Source organism: Dermacentor silvarum, chromosome 7 (genome assembly GCF_013339745.2).
Source record: "Dermacentor silvarum isolate Dsil-2018 chromosome 7, BIME_Dsil_1.4, whole genome shotgun sequence".
NCBI lineage: Eukaryota > Metazoa > Arthropoda > Arachnida > Ixodida > Ixodidae > Dermacentor > Dermacentor silvarum.
In genome coordinates, this window is record NC_051160.1 from 55,696,877 (window position 1) to 55,722,383 (window position 25,507).

A 25,507-nucleotide genomic window follows, 5' to 3' on the forward strand; every position below is an offset into this window, starting at 1 on the left:
AGATAAGTAACTTTCTACAAAGGCTGCAGTGAACCCACACAGATTAAACATTTATCGCTTGCTCCACAGAACACGATTCCTACTTCAACGAGATATAAACACCGTGACTCGCATAGTATGCCGAGGAAACGAGGAAAATCATCTAAATACCTTGTATAACGCATTATAATTGGGAGAAAGCAGGTATTTAGCAAATGTTTTCAAAGCACATAAGTAGCCTACACAGTTCTAACTTTCGGCATGTATCAGCCAAAGAGCGGCCTCCATTTCTTCAAAACATAAAATCTCTACCTTTTTTGCGTCTGCCAGGGAACGTGTGCGTGTTTTATTGTCTTATGTTGAGACAGCCTGAAGATATAATTAACAGACAACGTCAGAAGGGACACATGTCGATAGAAAAATATCAAGGCGGTGTTGTAATGGTGTTGTAATGGCTCTCCACGTTCGACATTCTCGTTGTCTTCTTAACGCATGAAGCACAAAACAAAGGCACGACAAAAAAAGAAAAAGAAGATAGAAGAAAAGCAGAAATACCGCACAGAACAACTGCTGTTAAAATTATTGGTCACCAAATAGGCCTACTGACTACATTCCTGAAGATCGTTTCGCCCAACATATCTAGGATGAGCGTTGATAACACAATGAAAGTGGACAGCCTTTGGACATACGTATATGTAGATTTAGTAGTTCCGGTATTTGATAATTCAACAATTACATGTCATAAGGCAGGCCCAAAAACTGGTCCCAAAAATTGAGGCATGGCTGGAAGAAGCACGGGGCATGATGGAAGAAGCGTAACGTGAAATTTGTTATGGCGGGAAGTGCCCAGCGCCAGCCTTCTCTACAATGCCATAGCGCACCCCGTTCGTCGTCTGCTACAGCTCTTCTTGGCGAGGCACGAAAGACAATACTCACTGCCCAAGCAGGGGATACGTAATAAAGAAAAGCATTATTTACGTGGCTAATGCATTCACAAAGAAAATTTGGCCTCAGCTGTCGTTTTGTTGGATTTTCCCGCGTGCAGACAGCAGCGTCCACTTTGAAAAGCGGGAGGCGGGGGGGGGGGGAGGCATATGCTATACGCGCAGTAGCCTGTGTAGGCACTGTAGGACTTCTGCTGAGGTGACGACGCAGTTTCCGGGCATGGTTTGTTTTCGCGCGCGATTAGCCTGTGACGCCTCGTCGCCTACGGAGTGCAGCTTCAAAATGCATCAGCAGTGCTTACGCGCCGCCTACTGCTTCGCTTGCGATGGAACCAACTAAGAAAACTGCCGCGCTAAGCAGCGCAGAAAGGCCACGACGTCGACGGGCGAATCTCGCTTCGGTGGGACAAGAGACACTTCATCGTAAAGCAGAACGCCTTCGCGCGTTCGCGGCGCATGCTGCGAACTCTGCCACTCACATTCCTGAAGCTGAGCGCGTCGCAACTCAACTGGCTGCCCAAGACACTACGGAGCCGAACCAAAATTTTCGTACCTTCGCTGAAGCGACTCGCCAAGAGGACGTCGCGCGCCAAGCAAACCTGCAACACGGAGGTCGCCGACCCGCAAATCGTGCGCCTATAGCTGCAGCGGACCGTGAGTTCACGGAGCAAACATGCAACAGCTTCTGTGAACACACGTTTCACTTTTCGTGTTCCATCGATTCCTATGAAAGGGGTATCAACCATATTTTTTTTTCTGATACCTTTTCGCCCAGTCTTTGCAGAGTTCAACGCTGCCGGGCGACTGGAAGGCTGCGAAGGTGATTCTAGTCCGCAAGTCTGGTGATGTTCATAAACCTTTTAACCAACCGCCGATTTCCTTAACTTCTATTCCATGCAAGTTACTTGACCATATAATCTACGGCAACCTTGTCAGTTTTTGGAAGCTAATACATTTTTTGACATTTAAGCAGCATGGTTTTCGCAAACATTATTCTTGTGAAACTCAATTATTAACCTTCACTGATGATTGGTCCTCCGCTTTAGATAGGTCCTCAGTAATTGACTGCATTTTTCTTGACTTCACCGAGGCATTTGACACCGTCTCACACCCGCTACTTTTATTTAAGCTTCGTGCACCTAAACTTGATTGTGACTTGCTTTAATGGATTGAATGTTTCATGACTCTAAACCAGTTCGTCTAACATCAGGTGTCCCTCGTAGGTCTGTCCTAGGGCTCATTGTTTTTCTTATTTATATTAGTGACCTGCCTGATTCCGTTACCTGTAAAATAAAGCTCTTTGCTGACGACTGTGTTCTGTCACAGGCAACTTCTATAGAGTCTGACATATCCGTCCTTCAATCGGACCTTAATAAAGGTTTTCTTGGTGCGTTAAATGGCTGATAAAACTAAACCATAACAAATCTAAAGCAATGCGGGTGTTTCGTAAAATTAACGAGTCTACATATCATAGTTACTATCCGAACGATACCCCCCCCCCTCCCCATCCCTATGAGTTTGTCGACAGCGGTAAATACTTAGGCGTTCATATAAGTAATAACCGCTCATGACATAAGCATATTTAGCATGATGTTAGCAAAGCTAACAGTTCTCTTGGTTTTATTCGTGGGGATTTCTACATTGCTCCCGTCTCAATAAAGCTTTACTAAATAAAACACTCGTTCGTTCTAAGCTCGAGTACGCTTCAGCCATATGGGACCCTTACACCAGCTCGCTGACACAAGCTTCAGAACCTGTCCGAAACCGTTCTGCTAAATTTACCCTTCCTAATTACTCTAGCTTAGCTAGTCTTTCTCGCATGAAACAAAGAATTTGACCTATCGCTCCTATTACTAGACGTCGTATTATCCGTCTATGCCTCCTCTATATATAACGCTAATAGCCATTCGACAATGTCTCTTTTTTCACCTCCGAGCCACATGTCATTTCTTACTGATCATCAAATGAAGGTCGGGGCGCCACAGTGTAAGAGCAACGTGTGTACTGCGAAGCTTTCATTCCTAAAACAAGTCACGATGGGAATCGCCTTCCTGCCTCCGTTGTCAGCATCACTGATCATGACGCGTTCAAGTCTGCTGTCTGTGGCTATATGCTGATTTGTTAGTCTTATTTATTTTGTTTTATTTCCACTCCCTTCTGCAACGTCTATACAGCCCTGAGAGTTGATAAATGAAATGAAATGGAAAAAATAATGTCTTCGAGGAATGGCCGTTGCTGTCATTGGGCTCCTTTCGCATGACTTGCAGTGTCTTCCGGTTGTCACATTAGAATGATGCGGAAGCGGCGACTGCAGCAATAGCGCTCGTGAACACACCTTGCTACACTGTTTTCAAGCGGAGCCCGTTATATATTTTCCTGTGTCGCCGTGACTACCCCACCAAAAAAGACAAAAAGAGAGAGCCTGCCTAAGATAATTTTCTGAAGCTTTTGGAGCTACCGATACACTTGTCCATTGCTCCCTCCAAACGGCAGCGTAAACGTGTCTGTGACAGTGTATTTTCTTCGGGGAATAAACAAAGATTTGTTAAATAAACCCCAAGTTGAGGAATAAATAAATAAACCTACCTCCGCATGCTCTATCAACTTCAACGGTGCCTCACCACATGCGAAATATGCGCTCGCAATTTTAAAAATTTACTGCAGGTGGACTGTCGGCCACGTTAAAGTACCGAGGCAGCTCGTTACATCGAGTGAGAGTACACGAACAAAGCAAACACAAACAAATCTGCAAGTAACATTGTATATGTAAATTTGCAAACGGTTAACATCAACGAAAAGTGTAAATGAAGTTATTGTAACACGTATAAAATGTAGAGGGAATCAAATTCTACTAACTGCATAGAACGAGCGTGATCACTGGTGTAGTAGGAAGACTTGTGGATAACGATGCATCATATCATGCATCGTCTCTTCGTCTTTCATTTTCTTTTAAGAAACGCTGAGTTTAACTGAGATTCCAAGATTTCATTGGTATGTGGTAATCGTAATCACCGTGCCATCAGTCGAATGGGAGTATTCACCAATTGTTTCGTCGGCACCTGCTCCACCAGACGTGGCGAGGCCTCTGTCAGAGGAAGACCGGCAGTTTCCAGCTGGTGACTGGTCTCCAGTCGGGCCGTCATCGTCGTCGCGACCTGCCAGCGCCGCCCCCACGAGCGGTGGCCGGTCGGTCCCATCACCACAGTCGGCCCCTTCACCACAGTCGGCCCCTTCACCGCAGTCACTGGCAAGCGGTCGTGGGTGAGTGAGTCTTGCCCTTCAGTCAGTAGCGTCCAAAGGAGGGGGCGAGGAATGTGGTCGCCTCATACCGTTCCCATGTTTCGGGATAGTTGCCATCTGGAAATGGTCAATCAGAACAACTCAAGGCTTGGCACTAGAGAGCTTTTAGAACTCGCTGATAACCACTGACGCCCATACATTACAACGATCTGACATTGCGTAAGAGACTGCAGGGGACGTTTCATTCACTCACACCTGAATATTGTGTAGCGATCCGGGCTATGGCTATATAGAAACGAAATGTATTGGAATTGAAAGTATACCCAACCTTTCTTTTCCCTCGATAATAATTAATAGTTTATTTATTTATTTGTACATATTGCTGTACTAACACCTCGAGACTTTGCAGGTTGGTCACATGCCACAAACATGGGCAAACATGTATAGACATAATGCTTCTAAACTTCCCATGCCAAAGAGTACTTCAACTGATTGTTTTCCTTAATAAGAATAAACAAGTCTATCGTCCCATCTGCCTCATACACAGCGCCTGCACATGTAGCGCTCTGCCCCTCACGACAGCGCACCAAAGTGGCGCGCATTCATGGGAGTGAAATTGTCGAACCACGTTGCAGAAGCTTGACGCCACAGGATAAACCGAGCGTGGCAGCGATGAGCCCGCCGAGCCCGGGCTGCCCGCATGCGTCCTGCGCATACGTCGATGGCATGCCGACTTCAGTTCCCCGTCCCGCCCTGGTTGGCAGGGGGCCCCAGCGACGGCGTGAGCGTCTCAGTACGGTGAGCAACTGTCTGCACCACATAGATTACCACCACCACCACCACCACCATCATCGTCATCATCAGCCTAATTTATGTTCACTGCAGGATGAAGGTCTCTCCTTGTGATACCGGTGTACTCCGTATCTTACGTCAGGCCGACTCCAACATATGTCTGCAAACTTCCTTGTCTCGCCACACCACCTAACATCCGCCATCACAACCGCCTTTCCCTGGCACCCATTATGTAATTCTTCTGGACCACCGGCTATCTGACATAAGAATTACATAGCCCGTCCAACTACATTTCTTCCTCGTAATGTCAACTAGAAAACAAGTTTCACCTGTCTGCTCTCTAATCCATACCGATATCTTCCTGTCTGTTAAGTCTACCATATTCCGTTTTATCACTCGTGGCGCGGTATTTAGCTTCTTCTGAGCATGTCTTGTTATCCTGCAACTTCAGCTCTATAAGTCGGTGCTGGTCATAAGCTGCCCGTCATGGCTTGGAAGTGCCTTCCATAAGCACTACCACCCATATTTAGTCGTATGGAAACGTGGTTCTAATGATCTGCTTCCCCTGTGACTACATGACTTTTATAAATGTGGTGCATCTTCTATGTGTCGACTACCAATCACAAAGTTTTGATCTCTTGCCCGGTTATTGAACTTTAATTATCATCATAATCAGCCTATATTTATGTCCGCTGCAGGACGAAGGCCTCTCCCTGCGATCTCTAATTACTCCTGTCTTGCGCTAGCTGATTCCAACTTGCGCCTGCAAATTTCCTAACTTCAATACCCCACCTAGTTTTCTGCCGTCCTCGACTGCGCTTCCCTTCTCTTGGTACCCATTCTGTAACTCTAATGGTCCACCGGTTATCCACCGTTACGCATTACATGGCCTGCCCAGCTCCATTTCTTCCGCTTAATGTCAATTAGAATATCGGCTATTCCAGTTTGCTCTCTGATCCACACCGCTCTCTTCTGTCTCTTAAGGTTAGGCAGATGTTTCGTTCCATCGCTCTTTGTGCGGTCCTTAACTTGCTCTCGAGCTTCTTTGTTAGCCTCCAAGTTTCTACCCAATATGTCAGCACCGCTAGAATGCAATGATTGTACACCTTTCTTTTCAACGATAGTGGTAAGCTCCCAGTCAGGATTTGGTAATGCCTGCCGTATTCACTCCAACCCAATTTTATTCTTCTGAATATTTCCTTCTCATGATCACGCTCCCCTGTGAGTAATTGACCTAAATAAACATACTCCGGACTCTAGAGGCTGACTGGCGATCCTGAATTTTTGTTCCCTTGCCAGGCTATTGAGCATTATATTTGTCTTCTGCATATTAATCTTCAACCCCACTCTTACACTTTGTCGATTAAGGTCCTCAATAATTTGTCCTTTTCTTCATTATTTTCTACATTCCAATTTCAACTACACTTAATTTCCCCGATGCTTTCCTTGGCTTCGTTGTCTGTTGGCTTTACGTGGTTATGACTAATAAAATCGGGCCCCTCGGTTCCCATTCTTCTTTCAATCATTTGTTGTAATTCGTCCACATTGTTGGTGACTCAATGACTGGATCCCTTCCTAGAGGGACCCCTCAACACCGCAAAGCTATATATGACAGCTTGCTCACCTACCTTATAAGAAGCGAAACCATTAACTTAATCTAGGCACCTCACTGGAAGAACCACTGGGGTTGCCTTTTCATACATGTACAATTTTCTATTTTTTATGATTTAATAAACGTATTTCTCTCTCTCTCTCACATTGTTGGTGAATAGGACAATGTCATCTGCAAGCCGAAGGTTGCTGAACTGTTATTGAACTTTACTCTTCTGCATATTAGTTTTCCAACTTACTGGCACACTTTGCCGGTAAAGGTGTTCATTTATTTGTCCTCAAAGCCATCTTGAGCGTTGTTGAACCGGGCAGTGCTGTCAACCGCTCCTTACTGCAATATTGATTCTCATGCCTATTTCTTTTCACGCAAACAGATTGAATACTTCTGCGCATGCAGTTAATAGCATTGGAGAGATTGTGTCTCCTTTCCCGGCACCTTTCTTAACGGGTACTCTTACCTTTGTGAAGAATTGAGGTACCAGTGGGATCTGCGGAGGTTTTTTTTCTGAGATATTCACGTACTCTTCCCCTGCTCTTTGACTACGCAATGCCTCATAGACTGCAGATACCTCTACTCAATCGAACGTCTTCTCGCAATCTATGAAGGCCATACTGAGAGTTCGGTTATATTTCGCAGACTTTTCGATAACCCGATCGATGACATGGATGTGATACACCGTTGAATATCCTTTTCGCAAGGTTAACTATCTGTTTTCAAAGTTGGTTGAAGCGGTGCACTGATTATATTCGACGTAGAACGTGCACGCACACGAGAAGTACAGTGCCTGACCGCTATAGTTCTGGGCATGCGCACTCGTGACACAATCTTCCGCAAAGCAAGGGACTCCTCCAACGACGCTCTGAACTAAATGCGTCTAATCATTCGGGTGAGAGAGTCCATTCTTGCTGTAGCACCTTATGCGCGTCATAAGACAGCAGGCCTACACAGATTACAGAGAAGCGTGGACGTGTCGTCGCCTCACAAATCACCGCATGGCGTGCGAAGTTATCAAAGATTCTATAGCATCATGTACCATCCAACATCAGAGTAGTGAGGGAGGGAGGATATGGCTCTTCGAAGTAGTTTTCTTTTCCCCACGCAGCTAAAGAGGCCATGGCACCGAGTTTCTGAGCTTTAGCTTGAAATATGCATTGCAAGCTAAACCGTACACGTCCCATAGCAAGCTGGCAAAATTGGATAACATTCGGTGTGGTAGTAAATTTGTTTTCAAATTGTTTATCTCCCAGATTGCTTTACATGTACTTTTGCAACTTGCTAAAGTTAGAGCTTTAGTTGCTATTGCTTTTTTGCTGTTTTTCATGATACGTGCTTTTTAATATCTTCTGCTGTAAATTAGCGTTTTATTTATGTACCTGCTTCGTGTGATCATTTGTAATATCCTGATATTTTTTAAAGGTTCTCCTGATTGCTTCACGTGCCTTGTTATCAATTTACCAGAGCGTTATAGCGTTCGTTGTGATTGTTTACTTCCTGTCTTCTGTTACACGTATTTCTTAATTTGTTCTGCTTTTAATTACAGTTTTACTTAAATACCCACTTTGGGTGGTCATTATACAGTCGAAAGCGGGTATAGCGAACCCACATATAATGAATTATTGTCTATAACGAGCAGCAGTAAAATTCTCTTGAAAATTTCTGTATCAAATTTTACAGTGGAGCTGTTAAGGGCTAGTTCCCCCAGGATCCTGTCCGCGTGTAGAAAAAAAAAATCACAGCATATCCACGAAGTGAATGATGATGAGTGGGCGAAGCACCGGGGGATCATTCGGGTAAACCACAGCTACGGACGAGAGATAAAGAGAGCGCGCGTCGGGAACGAGAGAGAAAGAGAGCGCGCGCCGGGAACGAACGCCCTTGTGCACCGCAGCCCAGAAGAAAAACGCCGGAAGCGTTCTCCGGAAGCAGGAAGCTGGCTTCCGCAACCGTAAGCGGAAATTGAAGTGGAAACGTAAACGGAACCGGAAGTGGAAGCGGAAGTCGGCTTCCGGTTATACTATACATATACATATATATGTATATATGCGTATACATACATGCATACCGGTCTCCATGCCAACCAGAGCTACGGACTTCTAGTGAACACTTCATAAAACTACATGCGGCGTCTCTTTCACGTACGGACACACAACGCCATCTATTGAGCAATTCATAAACTAGAGGTGGCTACATACTACTACTACTACTACTACTACTACTACTACTACTACTACTACTACTACTACTACTACTACAGAGGAGGGAACGACCCACACCCTAAGGAGCTTCTCCCCTAAAAACTATCATCATCACTTTTTCGGCTCCATGTGCGCGGCGGTTTCCCGCCAGTTGTGCCTTTGCCCGGGTGTCAAAACGGATGGCTAACATGACTGACAGGTCATGACATCGATAAAATCACATGCTCGTCAGTTACGTCACGATTAACGATAATGAAATCACGTGTGGCGCATACCCGCATTGAATTTGCGGGTATGAGCCAGGGAGATGCGGGTAAGAGCCAGGGACAAGAAAGAGAGAAAGAAGAAGGAAGGAGGAAGGAAGGAAGGAAGTAAAGAAAGAGAGAAAGGAAGAAAGAAGGAAGGTAAGAAAGAAATCACGTTCGACTCATAGCCGCGTTGGATATGTGGGTATGAGCCGCCGAGAGCAGGAGCGGGAGAGACCTCACAGGATCCTGAGGCTGCCGTGCAGTGTGCCGCGGCTGTGAACACTGTAGATCATACGCTAGTCTATGGCAATGGGGCGGACTTGGCGCCGCAAAAGCACTACTCGGTCATCGCGCCGGGCGAAAACAAGACGCCGGTGTCCTTGCTCTTTGGCGAAAATACTGAAAACGCTCAATATAATCAATAATGGTAATATATGAATTCACTATAGCAATATTCACTACAGCAGACCCACCATAGTCACAGCTTCGCTGGCTTCCATCTTCACAGCTGTGGAAGGGCTCTGAACTTTTTATTTTATATATCAAATTACCTATATATCGAACTTCATTGTGATCCCCTTCAGATTCGATATATCCCGGCTCGACTGTAGTAATATCCTAATATTTCTTCTCTTAATCTACGAACTCCTAACACAACTTCAAGAGGAGTTCTGGGGTCCTGTCTGTATGTAATCTTATTTGGAAATAATTATCCTTAATAAACATTTGATTAATTAATAAATAATTGATTATTTCATTCATTCATTCATTCGTTGACCTCTTTGACTGCAAACAGCGACTGTCAGGTGCTGCTGGGCGACGCGCCGAGGAGGAGCAGGACGGCGTCCAGCTTGGACGACTCGTTCATGCGCGAGCTGAAAGACCGGCTGCGCCTGAAGGCCATGCTCCGGCTGCGACAGAAGCGCCGCCAATGGGCCGAGGTGGGCGAGAGGAAAAGCAGTGGCGTCCATGTTCACCCCCTGTAGGTCACAGCAGACGAGCTCGAAGCGAAGGGCCAAAACAACGGCGCACTGCTGTACAGGGTGTTTCATTTTAGCTGCACCAAATTATCAAAAACTGTCTGTGGCAGATAGCACAGTTATAATCCTTGATCTAAACTACTCGATGAGGCGGCCATTGCCTCCACGAGAAATCAAAATGGCCTAACTGAATATTTAACATAATCACGCTGATTAACTTTTTAATTATTTGTTTTATGGCACATCTTTCAATCTACGAATTATTGCCGCTGAGCTCGCAAGGCGTATCCACTTGGAAGGAATTCTCAGGACTGAACCAGTTTCGAGATATTAATTTTCAAAGTGCCCGACAAAATGCATGGCGTTCCAGGTAACTTTTGTGCTTCAATGCATAAAACAGCGTTTTCCTCAAAAAGTTAACTGGCACGCCCATGCATCTGGTCGGACACTTTGAAAATTAATCTTTCTAATCTGGTTCAGTCCTGATAATTCGTTTCATTTTATCCACTCCCTTGTGCCAGAAGTTTCAGCGAAGGTGAATACAAAACCGTTGCGATAACGCTGGGCTAGTACAGAAGTGCATCAGGGAAATTTCTGCTGAGGATTACAGTGGAATCTCGTTGGTACGATCTTCACGGGAATCGGAAAATAAAGCATACCATCCCAAAACGTATTATCCGAAATACATTGCTCCTGTGACACTGACTGGGGAAAAAAACGTATTATCCCGAAAAACGTATTACGCAGAATCGTATCAACCACATTCCTCTTTATTCGCTATTGCAGCAATCAGAACTTGAGCGATGTCCGCTGATCAGTCGCTTAATCGCCGTTCACTAAATATTTAACAATAAGAAGTAGGATAGACAGGCTAGCTGTATACAGCTAACGAATACACCTTGCATTAGGGCCAGCTGTAACGGGGTCAGTGCACGCGAGAAATCATCGAAGCAGTCGGAATTCATTTTGAAGAAGACTTTATCAGCACTGCGTCCATTCCTGATCGCGTCAGAAGCTCTGGTACCTCGCAGACGCGGGGGGGGGGGGGGGGGGGGGGGAGGAGAGGCACCACATGAAGACACGATTGCCTGTTGTGGTGGCTACTTGATATCTTGCTTTTTATTTCCTCGGTATGTATTCTGCAGGTCTTTCCATAAACGTTTGTTGAAAGTAGCGCCGTGTTTATTTTACTTGTTCATTTAATGCCTGTGCCCTATTCATAGCGCGCTTTTGCAAGCTTAATTTGAACTCAGCGCTTGTTTTCGTTCTCCCCCCCCCCCCCCCCCCCCCCTCCTTGTGTTCGCGTGCGTTTTTGCAGTGTTAACTTGTCACCATACCAAACAATGTCACTTACTCTCCTTAGGCCACACGTCACAGCGAAGAATCCAAACTACGGTCACTGCTCAAAGCATGTTTAGTTTGTGGTACAGGCATGGAAGTAGCAGTCAATCTCCGAAACGTGCGGCAAAGCGTCTTGGCATAACGTTTCTTGAAACTTTCGTGAAAACATTTTCTGTACGGGATGCGTTTGGTGCAGGGTAAAGCCGGCCCGTGCGAAACTGACGACGCCAACAGCACCGTGTCACCGTCGAACCCGACGCCCGTCACGCAGACCGGTCACTCTGTCGTGTCGTCGGCAGCTCGAACGCCCGTATCAGACCTGCACGGTGTGTTCGCCATTCTCAGCCTCTTCTGATCCCTCATTCAAGATGCCTACGTATGGAGACAAAGCTAACCCCCGTATTATAGAACGTTCGTATACACTCAACACTCCACCTCGACTCGAAATTAAGGTCCCTAAATTAAACAAGTTTCAAGGTAGCGCCATTCTTTCATATGGCCGCCGTCGTCCTGATGCTCGCGCGCTCCCTCCATCGCCCGTGCGTGATTGGCTTAGTGTGGTCACGTGGCATTTTCAGGTAGAACGAAAGGACATAGTGCAACCGCCGACCACGATGGATAGGTTGAAACGCATTTAAGAGGTTTCGGCTTCCGTACGGAAGCCTTGTTCACAGAAAACACATGCCACCACTGACCACCAGCGCCCCTAAAATGCTCCAAAGCTTTTTAACCCAGCGTGGGTTACGCCAATACGTATGAAAGAAAAATTATTTGTACGCTCGTGTGGTGCATCTCTGTAATGCATATATTTCTTGAAATAAGCGTAGCGCTAGACTTTCTCTCGGTCGCACCGTTTCAGCAGTGAGTGAGCCGGCTAGAGCGAGCACGGTGCCTGAGCGTCGCCGGGACGTGACCCTGCAGTCATCGGAGCGTCCGCGCGAACTATCGGCGCTGTCGCAGACATCTCGCCGTGAAGACCCGCTCGAACCGGTGGCCGAGGAGGAGTCGGCAGACGACGGCGGTGGTGCCGTTTCTGCAAGCGCAGGTGCGCGGTGGCGATTCAATCTATAACAATGCGAGAAATGCACGTGTCTCGAAGTCAAGGAGAAAGATATGCAGGAGCACCGACTTGCCTATCTCTCGATGAAGTTTATGCGTCCGTCAAATTGATGGCTTAGCAATGCGTCGCACTCTCTTGTTCGCGCCTTTGTAATGTGCTCTTTCTTCCTCTTTCTCTGCGCTATCTTCTGTCCCTCTTATCACTGTCTTAATATTCCCGCACGATGAGCTTGCTGTGACGACATAAATGACTGCAGCGTCTGGTCGTGCCTATAGTTCATGTTTTATCGGAAAAGTGGGACTTTTGTATTCTAAAGAGGCCGAAACTACAAGTTGGAAAGTTTCGAGAACTTTTGGTGGTGCCACAAGGGCCTAAATTGAAAAAAAAATGACGAAATCCATGCTGTTCTGTCGACGTACCGGCGCAGGAGTTCCAGCTCGAAATTTGAACGCGAAAGGTGAGCGTTTATTGTCTTTTCTAGCAATCAACTTCCTACCGCGAAGTTATCAAAAATTGAACTTTGAAAGAATATAGTTGAAAAAAACATAGTTGATGTTTCACTTAAGTGTCCATTTAAACTTAACGGCACTTTCGTGCCGCTGTATACGAAGCAAAAATCAAGAGAATATAGGACCGCCATGTTAGGCGAGTCGACACACTTCTATGTCTCACTTCCGTGGTCAAAACAACGAAACGAAACACGACGGGCACAGGCGATCCACCCTGAGGAGTTTGTTTTCGTTTCAGCGCTGTACTGAATGCACGCGTTGCACTCTAAAAGGCGCTGACAACTCGCGTCACACCAATGTACCAAGCGCTCTCTGAGAAATAGTACTAGTATATTGAGCTCATAGAGGCATATTGAGTTTCCTCTTGAATTGAACTTGCAAAATATTTCCTAAGTGCACGAAATGAGAAAAAGAAATACGTAGCCGCATAGAACAATACGACCAGACACTCGCAATGCCTCGCTGTGCAGTACCGCCTAACTGTTACAGATTTTGGCACATACTGGAATTATGGGCAAAGCATCCGGCTGAAGCGCTGGGTGGCACCGGGTTCAAAGGCCACAATCGGGACGCGTAATTATTTTGTTGAACGAATCTAAAGCCTGCCGAGAGAAGAACCTACCTACCGACCGACTTCAAAGCGTCTGGTAAGAGGCAAAGCATGCTTGGCATTAAATAACGCCACCTGGCGTAGAACGCGCAACGCTAAAGTACACACGCTCTTTAGTGCATAGTAGAGAAAGTGTATACGTCAGGTGCGAAACAGCTGCTCGCAAGACAACCACCTGCTGTGCGGAGGCTATTCCAACGACCGACTACCCGAAAAATCCGAGGTGGTCTTAGCTAAAGAATGCTTCGCATTAAAAGACCATCGTCGGTATACCCCGTATTCAGAAGTACAGGCATAATCGTGAAAGTGTTATCTGTTTCATATCATAGTGAAATGTACACATTGCATTCCGCATGTGCTTCTGCATAATGATCACCTTTCGCGTTCACGGCAAGGTATTGGCACAGAACATATCGGCGTCACTGGCGAGCAACGTGCGTCCTCTCGGTTTGTGTTCGGTTATTCGGAGATCGGACGGCTGTTGTTGACTTCCGGTGACTATAAAGGTAGTGTTTTTACGATGAAAAGTGAAGTTTTTTTTGGGGTGATATCGCTCGTGCAGGCAGACGCACATCGCTTGCCGCTGCAGGGTCGAGCAGCGCTTCGCTGTGCTGCCCAGAGGACTACGAGGAGTCGGTTCGCCACACGGTGGCGTTGGGTTGGGACATGCCGGCCGCGGTCGTGGTGGCCGCCACGCCCCCCGAATCGGTGTGCTCGGACACACATTTGGTGAGTGCTCTCTGCAATCCTGGGACGATTAAATCCAATCAACTCCAAATCGAATCAATTCAAAATAGAATAGGACCAAGAATAGAGCGTTGATGGACACCTATATTAGCGACTTCGTATCTGATAAGACTCCTGTTAAGCTGATAGTTTGTTTAGGATTGTGGAGGTAGCTTTGAAATAATTTAAGAGAGATTCTAGTGATATCGTATGACTCAGTTTTTCAAAATGAATATTATGGCAAATTGTGTCAAATGCTTTGGTGAAGTCAACAAAAGTAGAGCCAGCGTAATTGCCTTAATTCATTTCTAGTTTGCATTTTTTAGTAAAAGTTATGGGTGCTAAATTAGCAGAGAATCCTAGTCGAAAGCCAAACTATTTGGGTGTAGTAAGTTAAACTTACGAAGGTAACTAGGCAGCCTTACTTGAATTCATTTTTCAAATACTTTACTGAAGAAGTGAAGAACGGTATTTTGCCTTTAATTACTTATATCAATTGATCGCCTTTTTTCAATATCGAAACAATCTTACTGTGCTTTAGTTTTACCCGGAAGGTACCTGTTTCAAAAATGAGATTCGCAATGTGGGATAATGGCGCCGCTATAAGATTGACTATGGGTTTGATACAACTAGCATGAACGTTATCGATACAAGAACTGGTTATATTGACACTGAGAATAACATTGACCACTTCGGTGGTAGTTGTGGAATAAAGAAAAAAATGAATCAAACGACGAGCTAGAAAGACGATTCTGATGAAGGAATAACTTGAGGTGTGGAAAAGGTGCTGAAGGCGTTAGCAATATTACTTCAGTCTAAACAGAGTAATATTGTTAAACAAAATATTAGTTATGGGAGGGTGCACTGGTTTATTCAAAAAGGAATTGACTAATCGCCATTGCTTGTTACTGTCTGAACCTGTACAAATAATTTCATTTTCATAATAATCTTCTTTCGTGGTTTGTAGAACATTGCTGAGAGTGTTGTAGTATTTCTTATAGCACTTGCATTCGTTGATTAAATAGCTGTCTTTTAGTTATTTTCTTGCAATTTTTTTTTGTATGTTGCGACTTGAGCAGATGTGGTGGTAGCCGTGGTTTATTAGGCGCAGAAAATCTTTTCCGACAACGTATTATGGTAGTTAAAGTGAGAATAGAAGAAGATTCAGTGTAAGCAGACTGGGCACTACTTAAGGACGTAATACGCACCCCGTACGTACTAGAGATAAGACTTAAAAATGTTTTTTTGGTCGAAGTGGGTTTTAGTAAAAAAGTCATTACTCGACTCGTTTTTAAGTGTCGAGCTCTATTCTAAACGGGTTTACTAATTACATCTCTAACATTAAAAAGAGAGCTGCATATGTCATTGGCGTACTTACCAGAGCTCGTCCGTATTTCAGTCAAAAAATTTCGCGCTTATGTCTTTATATTATGTGTTTATTCATGCTCGTATAAGTTACTGCATAACTTGTTTGGGATTGGAATGCTCATCTTACGTCACTTCACATGCTATAAAATCATGGAATTAGAATATTTACATTTAGCCTTCATAATACGACCGCGATTCCATTGTTGCTCACTAATGGCAAATATACTCTCTGCTAATGAATTGACAAAATTTAACGTTTCATTTAAAAGTTATAACTCAGAATCTATTTTTTTCTGCATTCCAGCATGGCCTATGTATAGAAAATAAAAACATTACTAGGTTTCTTAACAAAACTTCATCTTCCCACAGGTTCGAAGCAATTACTATAACCAAACGGTCAATTTTTCAGCTATCTCGTTTCGGAGTATACCATACCATTGTTCATGAAATCTTCTCAATCATTGCATATATTAAAGAAATTGAGAGCTATCTCATCACTACCTATACTCCTCCTTTATCAGCCTGAGTGTGTTTCTTGCTTCTGTTTAATTCTTTCGTGTCTGTAGTTATATTTCGCGTTTTATATAAAACGCGTGCTTGCCTGCTTGGTTTTGCACCTAATGCATATGTATTCTTAAGATGTTCATAGATTTTCGCTTCTGGTATTCATCCTTCTGTCAGTAGTCATAATTTTTCTGTATTAGTGGTATTTTCTTTGCTTTGATATTACTCGAAAGAACTTTTAATCAGTGTTCAAGTTCTGTTTCCTTGATTTCGTTTTTTTATTGAGTATATATTTCTGTAAAAAGGTCCTGTTACAGTCACTGGCTACCCGATCTATTCTTATTTTGATGTCTTGTAATGCTATCATTTTGAACAAATAATAAAATATTATTCATGTTTGCCCCTGCCACAAAACGTATGCTTGCAGCGCAAAAATTCATGTGAACGAAAGAAGAGACCCGGGCACAGACCACCTGAAGCCTTGCGCTGTAAGCATAGTTGCGGATGACCCATCAACTAGCCCAAACATTTGCATTGCACAATGTGTAACTGTGACCTGGTTACAAGGCGCAGCCCCTGGCTAAATATTTAAATGCAGTTTTGAGCATAATTGTATGCACCTCTCCCATGAAAACTTCAAATTAGCATCACCCGCCGTGGCGGCTGAGTGGGTATATAGAGTTCGGCTGCTGCGCACGAGGTAATGTGACTAGCACAGTCAATCTCCAATTACCCATACGAGGGGCGTTCAATAGAGATCCCCTGATCCAATTCCTGTGGGAGGAGGCAGCGCCTCCTAGACAGCATGCCTGTCTAGGAGGCGCTGCTGACGTCAAATCACCGCAGCTGTGACGTCAAAATCACCGCAGCTTACTCGGGAGCATCCCCATGATAGCGTGACGTCACGGATCGAAGTGAACCGGCCTTGTGCTATCTAGGAGGTGTTGGCGGAGGAGTGTGAAAGTTCGCATATTTATTTCCCTCTCTTCTACATAGCTGCCACCGAGAGCCACTGCACCTCTGACACTATGTCACGCAGCTCCTGATACCACGTTTGTAGAAGTCCTCAGGTTGGCCTTGCAGCCGCGACTTAAGTTCGGTGATGGGCGTGTCATCGGTTGAAGACTGCCTGCTTTTCAAAAGTAACTTCATGTATGGAAAGAGTGGAACTAGGAGAGCGTGCGGTTGGAGCAGTACGAGGAATGGCGAATAATTATATGTCCACAAGAGCATGTTTCCATTTGCGCAAGATGCGAGTTGTGAGCAGGATCATTGTCTTGCAAGCGCAGGACGGCTTTTGACAGCGTGCCGCGCGTACTGATTTTGGTCTCATTCCTTAATTTTGTCAGCAAGCTGGCGTAAAGGACGCCGGTTAATTGGCATCTTTCGGCAGGAAATTTAACATTACCACTTCTTGCTTATCTAAAAAAACTCAGTATCACCTTACTATCTGAACGTTGAACGCGTGCGTTTTTTGGTTTTGCCTCCATTGCTTAGACTATAATTTAATTGCTAGTTAAAACAAGAAACCCATGTTTCATCCAGTGTAATCAATCTTGTTATAAAGTCACCTTAGTTTTTCAGGCCCGTTGGTGAAAGTTCATTGCTGCAGATCACTCGGTCCTCCGTGTGAAAAGCAGAAAGCAAGCGAGGAACTCAACGCGCCGACGCCATTCGCACGTGTAGATGTTCCCGAGTAATATTTCCTATGGACCCTACACTGATCATGAGCTTTTCAGCTATTTCTTGAGTTGTTATGCGGCAATTTTTCAAATGACTGCCTCCAGATTAGTATAACAATGTCCGCATCAATGGCTGAATGAGGTCGACCGGGAGTCGGTGCCGCTTCGACCAAGTTCCGTGTACATTTGAACTGCCAATGTCAGTGATTAATAATGTCATACGATGGGAAATCTGTCCCATACACCGTCGTTATCTCAAAAAAATTTTTGGGATGGGGGGTTCTAAGATTCAGAAAGTTATTAACTGCCCTGTAGTCTACTTGCTCCAAGCTACCACCTTCCTCAGTCTTCAGATCGGTGAAATAAAAATAGCATTAGGAAAGAGCTGAATAGATTGCTCTGGCCTATTAGAGAAGCACGCCTAGCACTGCGTGAAATTTCTTTAATGCTGGTCATAGCGATGTGGGTAAGGGCAAATCTTTATTGAACAACTCTCGTGTCTCGAGGTACGTCACTCCACCATAAATCTCTTGATCTCCTCACACGAACTAATCCTCCACAGTGTTTCCCTTCACATGGCACTTATTTCCTTCAGGGCAACACACAAAACTCGGTTCTATGACGAATGACTAAGAAAAAAGTGCACGGCGCGAGCGCTAGCTGTCACTCAACTGAAATTTTATTCGTATCTACCCAAATTGCATACACGTGCAGAAAAAACAAAACAAACAGCATGTACGATAAGGATTATGCTTACATTGACTTTTTTTACTTACACTGATATTTTACTTCCGTTTTTCACTGCTTTGTGGTATATGTTTTCTTTTGTGCTTCTGCACGTGCATATGTTCAGGGAAGTTGTGCGACAACACTCCTAGCGTGCGCTCCCATTTTTGTCCTTCGTCTTGGTGCAGAGTTTTGTTTGTTATTTTGAATGCAATCGACCAAGCCCAATTGGTAGTCCTAGCTCATTTTGCCATACTAAAGCTGCACTGTTTATTCGCTCTACGCCACTGCGTGACCTGCCAAATTTCACGTCTTCATCAGTTCACTTGTCCGATTTTGGTAATGCCCTCAATTAGTGCCAATAACGCCTCTTGAGAGGAGTGCGCGCTTTCTGCAGAGCTTGCACGTTCCGGCTTCCAACGACGATTCGCCTGGCGTCAGCTGCCCACCAGATGCGCCGCCCGCATTTATGGCTGCCGGCGGCAACTCAACTGCTCTACAGGTGCGAAAATCATCTTGTTTTGGCTCGAAACAGTCGCCAGACAGAAGCCGAGGTGTCGCCGTGAAAAGTCAGCTGAAGTCTCATCAAACCAAGCTAATTGCCTTGATGCACAACCTCAATTGGCTGGCCAGCCCAAATATGCACTTAGTGCTTGCCCCTCTGCCAAGCACAAAGATGTAAAAGTTCTGAAAATTTTGAATGGACTGAAAATAAAAGCGCTTTGTTTTTTAGTTATTAAAACTTGGAAATAAAGTTGGTTTTACATGTTTCACTAGAAATATTTAGAGCAGGCAGTTTCTGGGCAATCTATACAGGCAAAATATGATCAGAGGGTCAAAATATTTTATTCGATTTATTACAAATAGAAAATTAAGCTGATCTGCCACAGTCAACGTGATATCAAATCAAATGTTCTACAAGCACAGTGTAAATGTTTAAAAACATGAAGACAAATATAAAAGCTGCCCGTTACCTATTCTGTGTCGGTATCACTGTTTTCCCTTGGAACTTCTTAGTCACATTTCGTTCCCTTTCTGCGTAAAATGAAAAAGCAAAAAAAAGAAGCTACGTCGTTAATTTAGCCGACTGTGAATGCTGCCAAAATTTTCAGGGTGCTCAACAACAACAACAAAAAAAAAGAACAAAGGCTTTTTTTGCGCTATAGTATTTAGTTGTCTTTTGCAGCGCTGTCTGAAACAATTTATCATGGCGTTTTACAGACGTTCTGATACCGTCAATTATGCTCGTTAGTTTTGACAGTGTGTTTAGAAATTGAATTTTTCGTGATGCATCTGTGCCTTTTTCACTTCCAGGCTTTGTTGGTGTTGCGTAATTCTTTATTTTTATTTGCTTCTCAATGATATGCACGTTATCATAATTAGCGATGTGTGTGACTATAGTTGGTAATCCACTGTGAGAAAAAGAAACAGTGCAACAGCGGACGGGAGACGGAAAAAGCGAATGGGCACAAGCACTGACTTGCAACTTACGAGTGTAATAAAAAATGGGGCACACACATATAAGCATACTCGCACACGTGAGCACAATCGAACTGTCACTTTGCCAAGTTGATGAGAGAGCTAAAACGAGAAAGAACCAAAAAAAAAAAAGAAAAACAAAACCGGGATACCAAGGTAGAATTAGAATGCGCACCATTCTCCGCGCATTCAAGATAGGCAAATGCATTTGCAGACCAGGTAAAATTATTTCATAATTTCTTACTTATGAACACACAATTAGGCCATGTCAGGTGACTAGAGCTGAGTGGGAGAGTGACTAAAGCATGCTTACAATGGCACACAAGTCGTCCTAAGGCCAGCCTTATTACTAATGACAATGATACGTTTGGATATTGCTCCTCAATATATATATATATATATATATATATATATAGGTCATGTTCCTTTAACAATTGCACTCTATTCGTTGCCGCGCTGTTCACTGATGTCAAGTACTCACGAATTCATTTACAGTAATCTTTCATGTCAAGCTGTAATAGGGCAGCTTCTTTAATCACTTCATTGTGACCTGTCGTGTTACAAAAATTAACAGTAAATGTTAAAGCAACGCTAGCAATTTAGTTCGATATTCAGATGAATGTTCAGTGTGGTCGAACTATGCTCACGAGAACCGTCGCCTTTTGTACCAGGACCGCAGAATTTATTTACAGGAGGAATTTGTACACTTAATCCTCAGAAACAAACAAAGTGAAGACAGTAGCATACTTTATGGCAGCCTAATGTGGTAGCTGTCCGGCGCCAACGTTAACCTACGTGAACAAGAGAAGACGAGAGCCCATACTGGTCCCAACGTTTCCACCTTGTCACTGTTGAAGACAAGTCGTCGTGCGGTAGTATATAGAAATAAATGAAGGAAAATGACGCGTCCTGGGTTGCCTCGTTCTCCTACATTTTGCATACAAATCTGCGTCTTTCAAATACCACCTGTAAATTGAATTTAAGCATCTGATGAGTCATCTTGGCTGTCGTATATCCTGAGACTAAGGAATAAGTGGTATCAAATGCGATAAGATAGGCGATGTTTCCGGAATTCACGTGTCGCGTTTTCTCTGCAACGCGCAGATTAAAATGTCGAGTTGAATTTCAACGTCACCGTGATCCAAATGTCCGCGTATGGCCTCAGCATTGCAGTGTCCTCTAAATGTCCTCTAACCAGGATGTATATGGATCGTGTTAACGAGTTATTATGCGCTGCGCTGGTGCGTGTTCTTTGTGCCGAACGACTGCCAAGTCTTAAATAAAATATACTACATGTAGTTACTGCTTGAAGTAACAGCAACACGAACTTCATCATCGAATCATTTGAACAACCATGTGCGTCGACATTGTCTTCCTTTGCGTCGACACTTGGTTAAGCCAATTTTTTTTTTTTTTAGTTTCGATAATAAAGATGTTTATATTTGCGAGCCTATTGTGTCGTATCTACTCGTATTTTGGTTGTAAAATTTTGCGCGGAGGCTCCTCGTTATCTGCACTATCATTTTAGTCGGCGCGAAATATCGTTTCAGCATGCCTTTAAGGCTTCCGACTTCGTTTCCAGCAGAGGTGGCCGCACTACAATGTAAGCTCACTTCAACAAATTCCGAGCGATCAAGCGATCGCGAGACCCACAAGCGCTCGTGTTAAGATTTCGACGCCTGCTGAAGTACTGCGAGATTATCAAAGGCCATATCTAAACAACAAGGAGGAGGCAGAGACAGAGCCGAATGCGATGTCGTCGCCAGTAAAGTGCAGCATCGGCACTCGTCCAGCAGGCTCAGCCAGGCACCTATTGTAGGGTGGCCCCAGTATCGCGATAGTAAGAAAGAAACACAAGGGAAGTGACATTACCTCATGGGAGGCATCGACTGCGCCACCCCCTCGGGCCGACACCCGGCGAACTATAAATTATCTATCGGAGTTCGTGCGCGAGGCCGGTTTGACCGGGAGGTTACGCACGTTATCTTTCTTCTATATCTTTTTATCAATCCCGCCATTAAGCCTCACCCCTGCTTAGGCAACTGAACAGATATTGTTATCAAAGCTGATTATCTCTCTATAGTTTTTCGGTAGTCTGTGTCACGCGCTACTATAACTTTTTAATGGGCACGGCCCTTTGGCGCCTGATGGAGTACCTCGTATATTTTCGAGAATGGTCGTGTTTCTCCGCCATGGCGTTACCCAAGTAGCCCAGCTGCGCGTTTGTGTCGTCGCAAACGAGTAGTCACACGCTCCTGCAGGCGGTCCGCCACTCCTCCCCGGCTCAAGCTAACGTCGACGAGGCCAGCGCCATCAGCCTGCAGGACGACGGTGGTCTCGGAGGAGCAGGACACCCGCGTGATCTCGGAGGCCGCAGTTCTCACAGCCTGTGCAGGGGATGCGTGGACTCCCCAGGTATACATACGGTTTAGCGATATCGGAAGTGTTCCTTAAATGATTTCAGAGGGCCTTCTGCCAAGACGTGGACGGAAAGCGACACGAAGCAAGATTTGGAGCAGTACTGACATGATGTTTCCCACTATATTTCACTTTTTCTTTGTGGTAAATTAAGGACCTAGACACCCTAAAAAAACAAAAAAAAAAAACAACAAAAAAAAAACACGCACTTCTTGTGAGCTGTGAATGCGAAAGCATTAATGCCCAATTGAACGCCGCTGAGGGGTCGTTCGAGTTATGAGCTCCTCGCGGGCAAGCGAGCGAGTTGAGACGCTTGGCCAACGCATCCTATCACAAGGCCGGTGCACTTCGATCCGTGACGTCACGCTACCTCGCCTGACTGTCATAGAATCTAATGGGGACGCTCCCGACTAAACCGCGGTGATTTCGACGTGACCGCTTTCGTCACCGCTTTCGTCACGGTGGGCTTAGCAATGGAAATTTCGGTCCAAGTAGCATGATGTCATAAACAGGAGTGCACAGGCCTGCTATCTAGGAGGCACTGGTTTAGGCCAGTGCGTAAAACACGCACGTGGCGTGGCGTCGCAGCCAATGGGAATTTCGATACCGTTTCGCTGCTTCAGACGACAGACGCCGTCTTTTTCGCTGAATAGGCCATTTGATGCATTCGCATCAATATACCTGCGAGCCTTGGAGCACCCTAATTTATTTCATATGAAGCCTTTTCTACGAATTATGGTGGAAAATAAAACGGCGCGAAGATTAGGACATGGGCACAAGACACAATTAGGGAGCAACGACTTGTGTCCTGTCCTAATTTTCGCGCTGTTTCTTTCGCCACGAATGGATACTGAGCAACTCGCTGAGCTGTCGGACATAGTAGGTTTCTACTCAACACTTTCACTTTCGTTTCCTAAGTAGGTGAAGGCGCACTGCTGTAAACTAGTGCGCCTGTTTTAATATTCATCCTTAAAGGGACACTGAACCACTCTTTACCGAAGTGGAGAAATGCATTTGAAGTGAAAATAGGCTATTTCAGAAATACTTTGCCGCAAAAGGTACTTCAATGCGTTCAGCAGAAGCGGAGTTGTTGACAATCAAACACGGCCTCCGCTTTGCTCCTGTTCCTTCTCAATGCCTTGCACTGCGAAGCCTACGGAAGAGTTGGGCGTTGTCACAACGCTCCGCCTTCGAAATGTCACCGTGGCGCGCAGTTCAAATTTATATTTAAAAGTTAACGTACACGCCACGACTTCCGATTTTAGTGCCTACGACGCGGTTCTCCTCAGCGAGCCGCAGTGCGCTTAGCCAGTGGACTCGTGGCGGCACCTCGCGGCGGTCGCAGTATCTATGCTGGGTAGCCGACGGCAGCTACCAATAGCAGCCGCGTATGAGAATCCGCTTTATTACGAAATGAAGCGTCCAGAAGAGAGTGAGGAGCAGGCTTCTGCTTGAAAAGAGAGCGTTTGACAGAAAGGTGACTTCGCGCCCCGCTTGCGAGCTCCACGCACTGCGTACGACAGCAAAACTTGGCTGAGATGTTCACAGCAGCGTACGCTAGCTTGGACTATGGTATTTCACCGATACTGAGTGGCGGTTCAAGGTCCCTTTAAGTGCGCCACTTTCTTTTCGGTCCCTATACGTCACTGCGAAAAATGCCAGAAAAGGAAGCAAAAGAAAAGGTTAACAGTGGTTGAGGACTGTGCCAATTTGTTCTCGTAAATCTTTAACGCTGCGCACAACCGCCTAATAGGAGCGTCCAATTGTCCCTGCACTATGATATGTGCATTCGTTTTAAACCTCGTAATGGCCTGAAGTCTGCTAAATAAAGAGACATAATTAATAATAAATTTTCTCGATCAAAAGGAAATTGTTGTAATTAAATGCGTACGATCTCGCCAAGTCTGTTTGTCGTGCCAAGGAGCCAGATGCGTTTTTTTCTCTTCCACGTCCTACTACCCCATTGTTGCCCTCTCAACGGCGAACGACCTACGACGTGAGCCTCTCGGGATACTACTAGATAAAAACATTTCCCGTTCAATTGTATTGCAAGTGCCTTTTGTTATTTTTGCAGAGCGTGCTGGTGCGGCCATCATCGACCAGCGACTCATACGACTTCGTCACTCCGCCGCCGATGCGCTCGGGTGCCAGGAGCACTGCCACCGAAATACAGGTCAGACAGGCTGAGCATTCATCTAGGTTAGGTTAGGTTAGGTTAGGTGCCCACCTATAACTACGTGGGTTTCTGTAAAGGTGTCGGAATTGGGCACTGTTACTGGCGTTGTGCCTTGGTCATTGAAATTTGAGGAACAATAGAAAACTTTCTGTAATTCTAAGCACATTTCCTCTTTTTCTCTTCGTACTGTCAACGAAAAAGCCCATACCCTCCTCCCACCTCCAAAAACTAATAAATAAATAAATAAATAAATAAATAAATAAATAAATAAATAAATAAATAAATAAATAAATAAATAAATAAATAAATAAATAAATAAATAAATAAATAAATAAATAAATAAATAAGCGTGTGTGAGCACCTCCTTAACTCCTGAACGTTGCGGGGGGTCACATGAGGTGATTTGATGGCGCATGTTTGCATTACACACAGACTCGTTTGCACAGAAGGCAAATTTTATTGCCATTTTATGGGGACGCTGTTGTCAGCAGAATCACTATGGACGAACGTCGCGAAGGATTCCGCGTCAAGTAACACAGTGAGCGGGTGCAAATGAGTGTGGTGATGACGAAGAATAAACCTAGCCGACTACGTTTCTTATCGTTACGGGTAAAATAAATTTTCGCTCTGTAGGTTTTGGGCTTGCAACTTGCCAGTTGTAGTTCGCGTTTTGTATTATTTCTACGAGTCTAAAACGCAAGGGCCATATTCGGAGCAGGCGACCGTGCTAAACTGGCTCAGTAGTTTTAATACGTCGTGTGAAGTTCTCTTGCATTCCTGCGGTCTCAGCATTTCACCATTCGACTGCTGCGCAGACTGATCTCTGCTGCACAGGTGCTCTCCGTCTAGTGTTGCCGCACATGGCCGACACTGAGTTTCTGCCATTGAAGCTGTTTTGCTAAAAAAAAAAAAGAGCTT

At 44.8% G+C, this 25,507-nt stretch overlaps 1 protein-coding gene across 1 annotated transcript in view; it reads left to right on the top strand.

The window, feature by feature from the left end:
* LOC119458872 (uncharacterized) overlaps nucleotides 1-25,507 on the top strand; it is a 37,888-nt gene that overhangs the window by 2,639 nt on the left and 9,742 nt on the right. Inside the window, exons 3-11 of the mRNA XM_037720734.2 lie at nucleotides 1,708-1,765; nucleotides 3,995-4,184; nucleotides 9,807-9,951; nucleotides 11,528-11,657; nucleotides 14,073-14,239; nucleotides 18,914-19,018; nucleotides 19,831-19,835; nucleotides 22,257-22,410; nucleotides 24,488-24,586. Coding sequence (XP_037576662.2) covers nucleotides 1,708-1,765; nucleotides 3,995-4,184; nucleotides 9,807-9,951; nucleotides 11,528-11,657; nucleotides 14,073-14,239; nucleotides 18,914-19,018; nucleotides 19,831-19,835; nucleotides 22,257-22,410; nucleotides 24,488-24,586 — 1,053 coding nt within the window. The remainder of the gene's footprint in view (nucleotides 1-1,707; nucleotides 1,766-3,994; nucleotides 4,185-9,806; nucleotides 9,952-11,527; nucleotides 11,658-14,072; nucleotides 14,240-18,913; nucleotides 19,019-19,830; nucleotides 19,836-22,256; nucleotides 22,411-24,487; nucleotides 24,587-25,507) is intronic.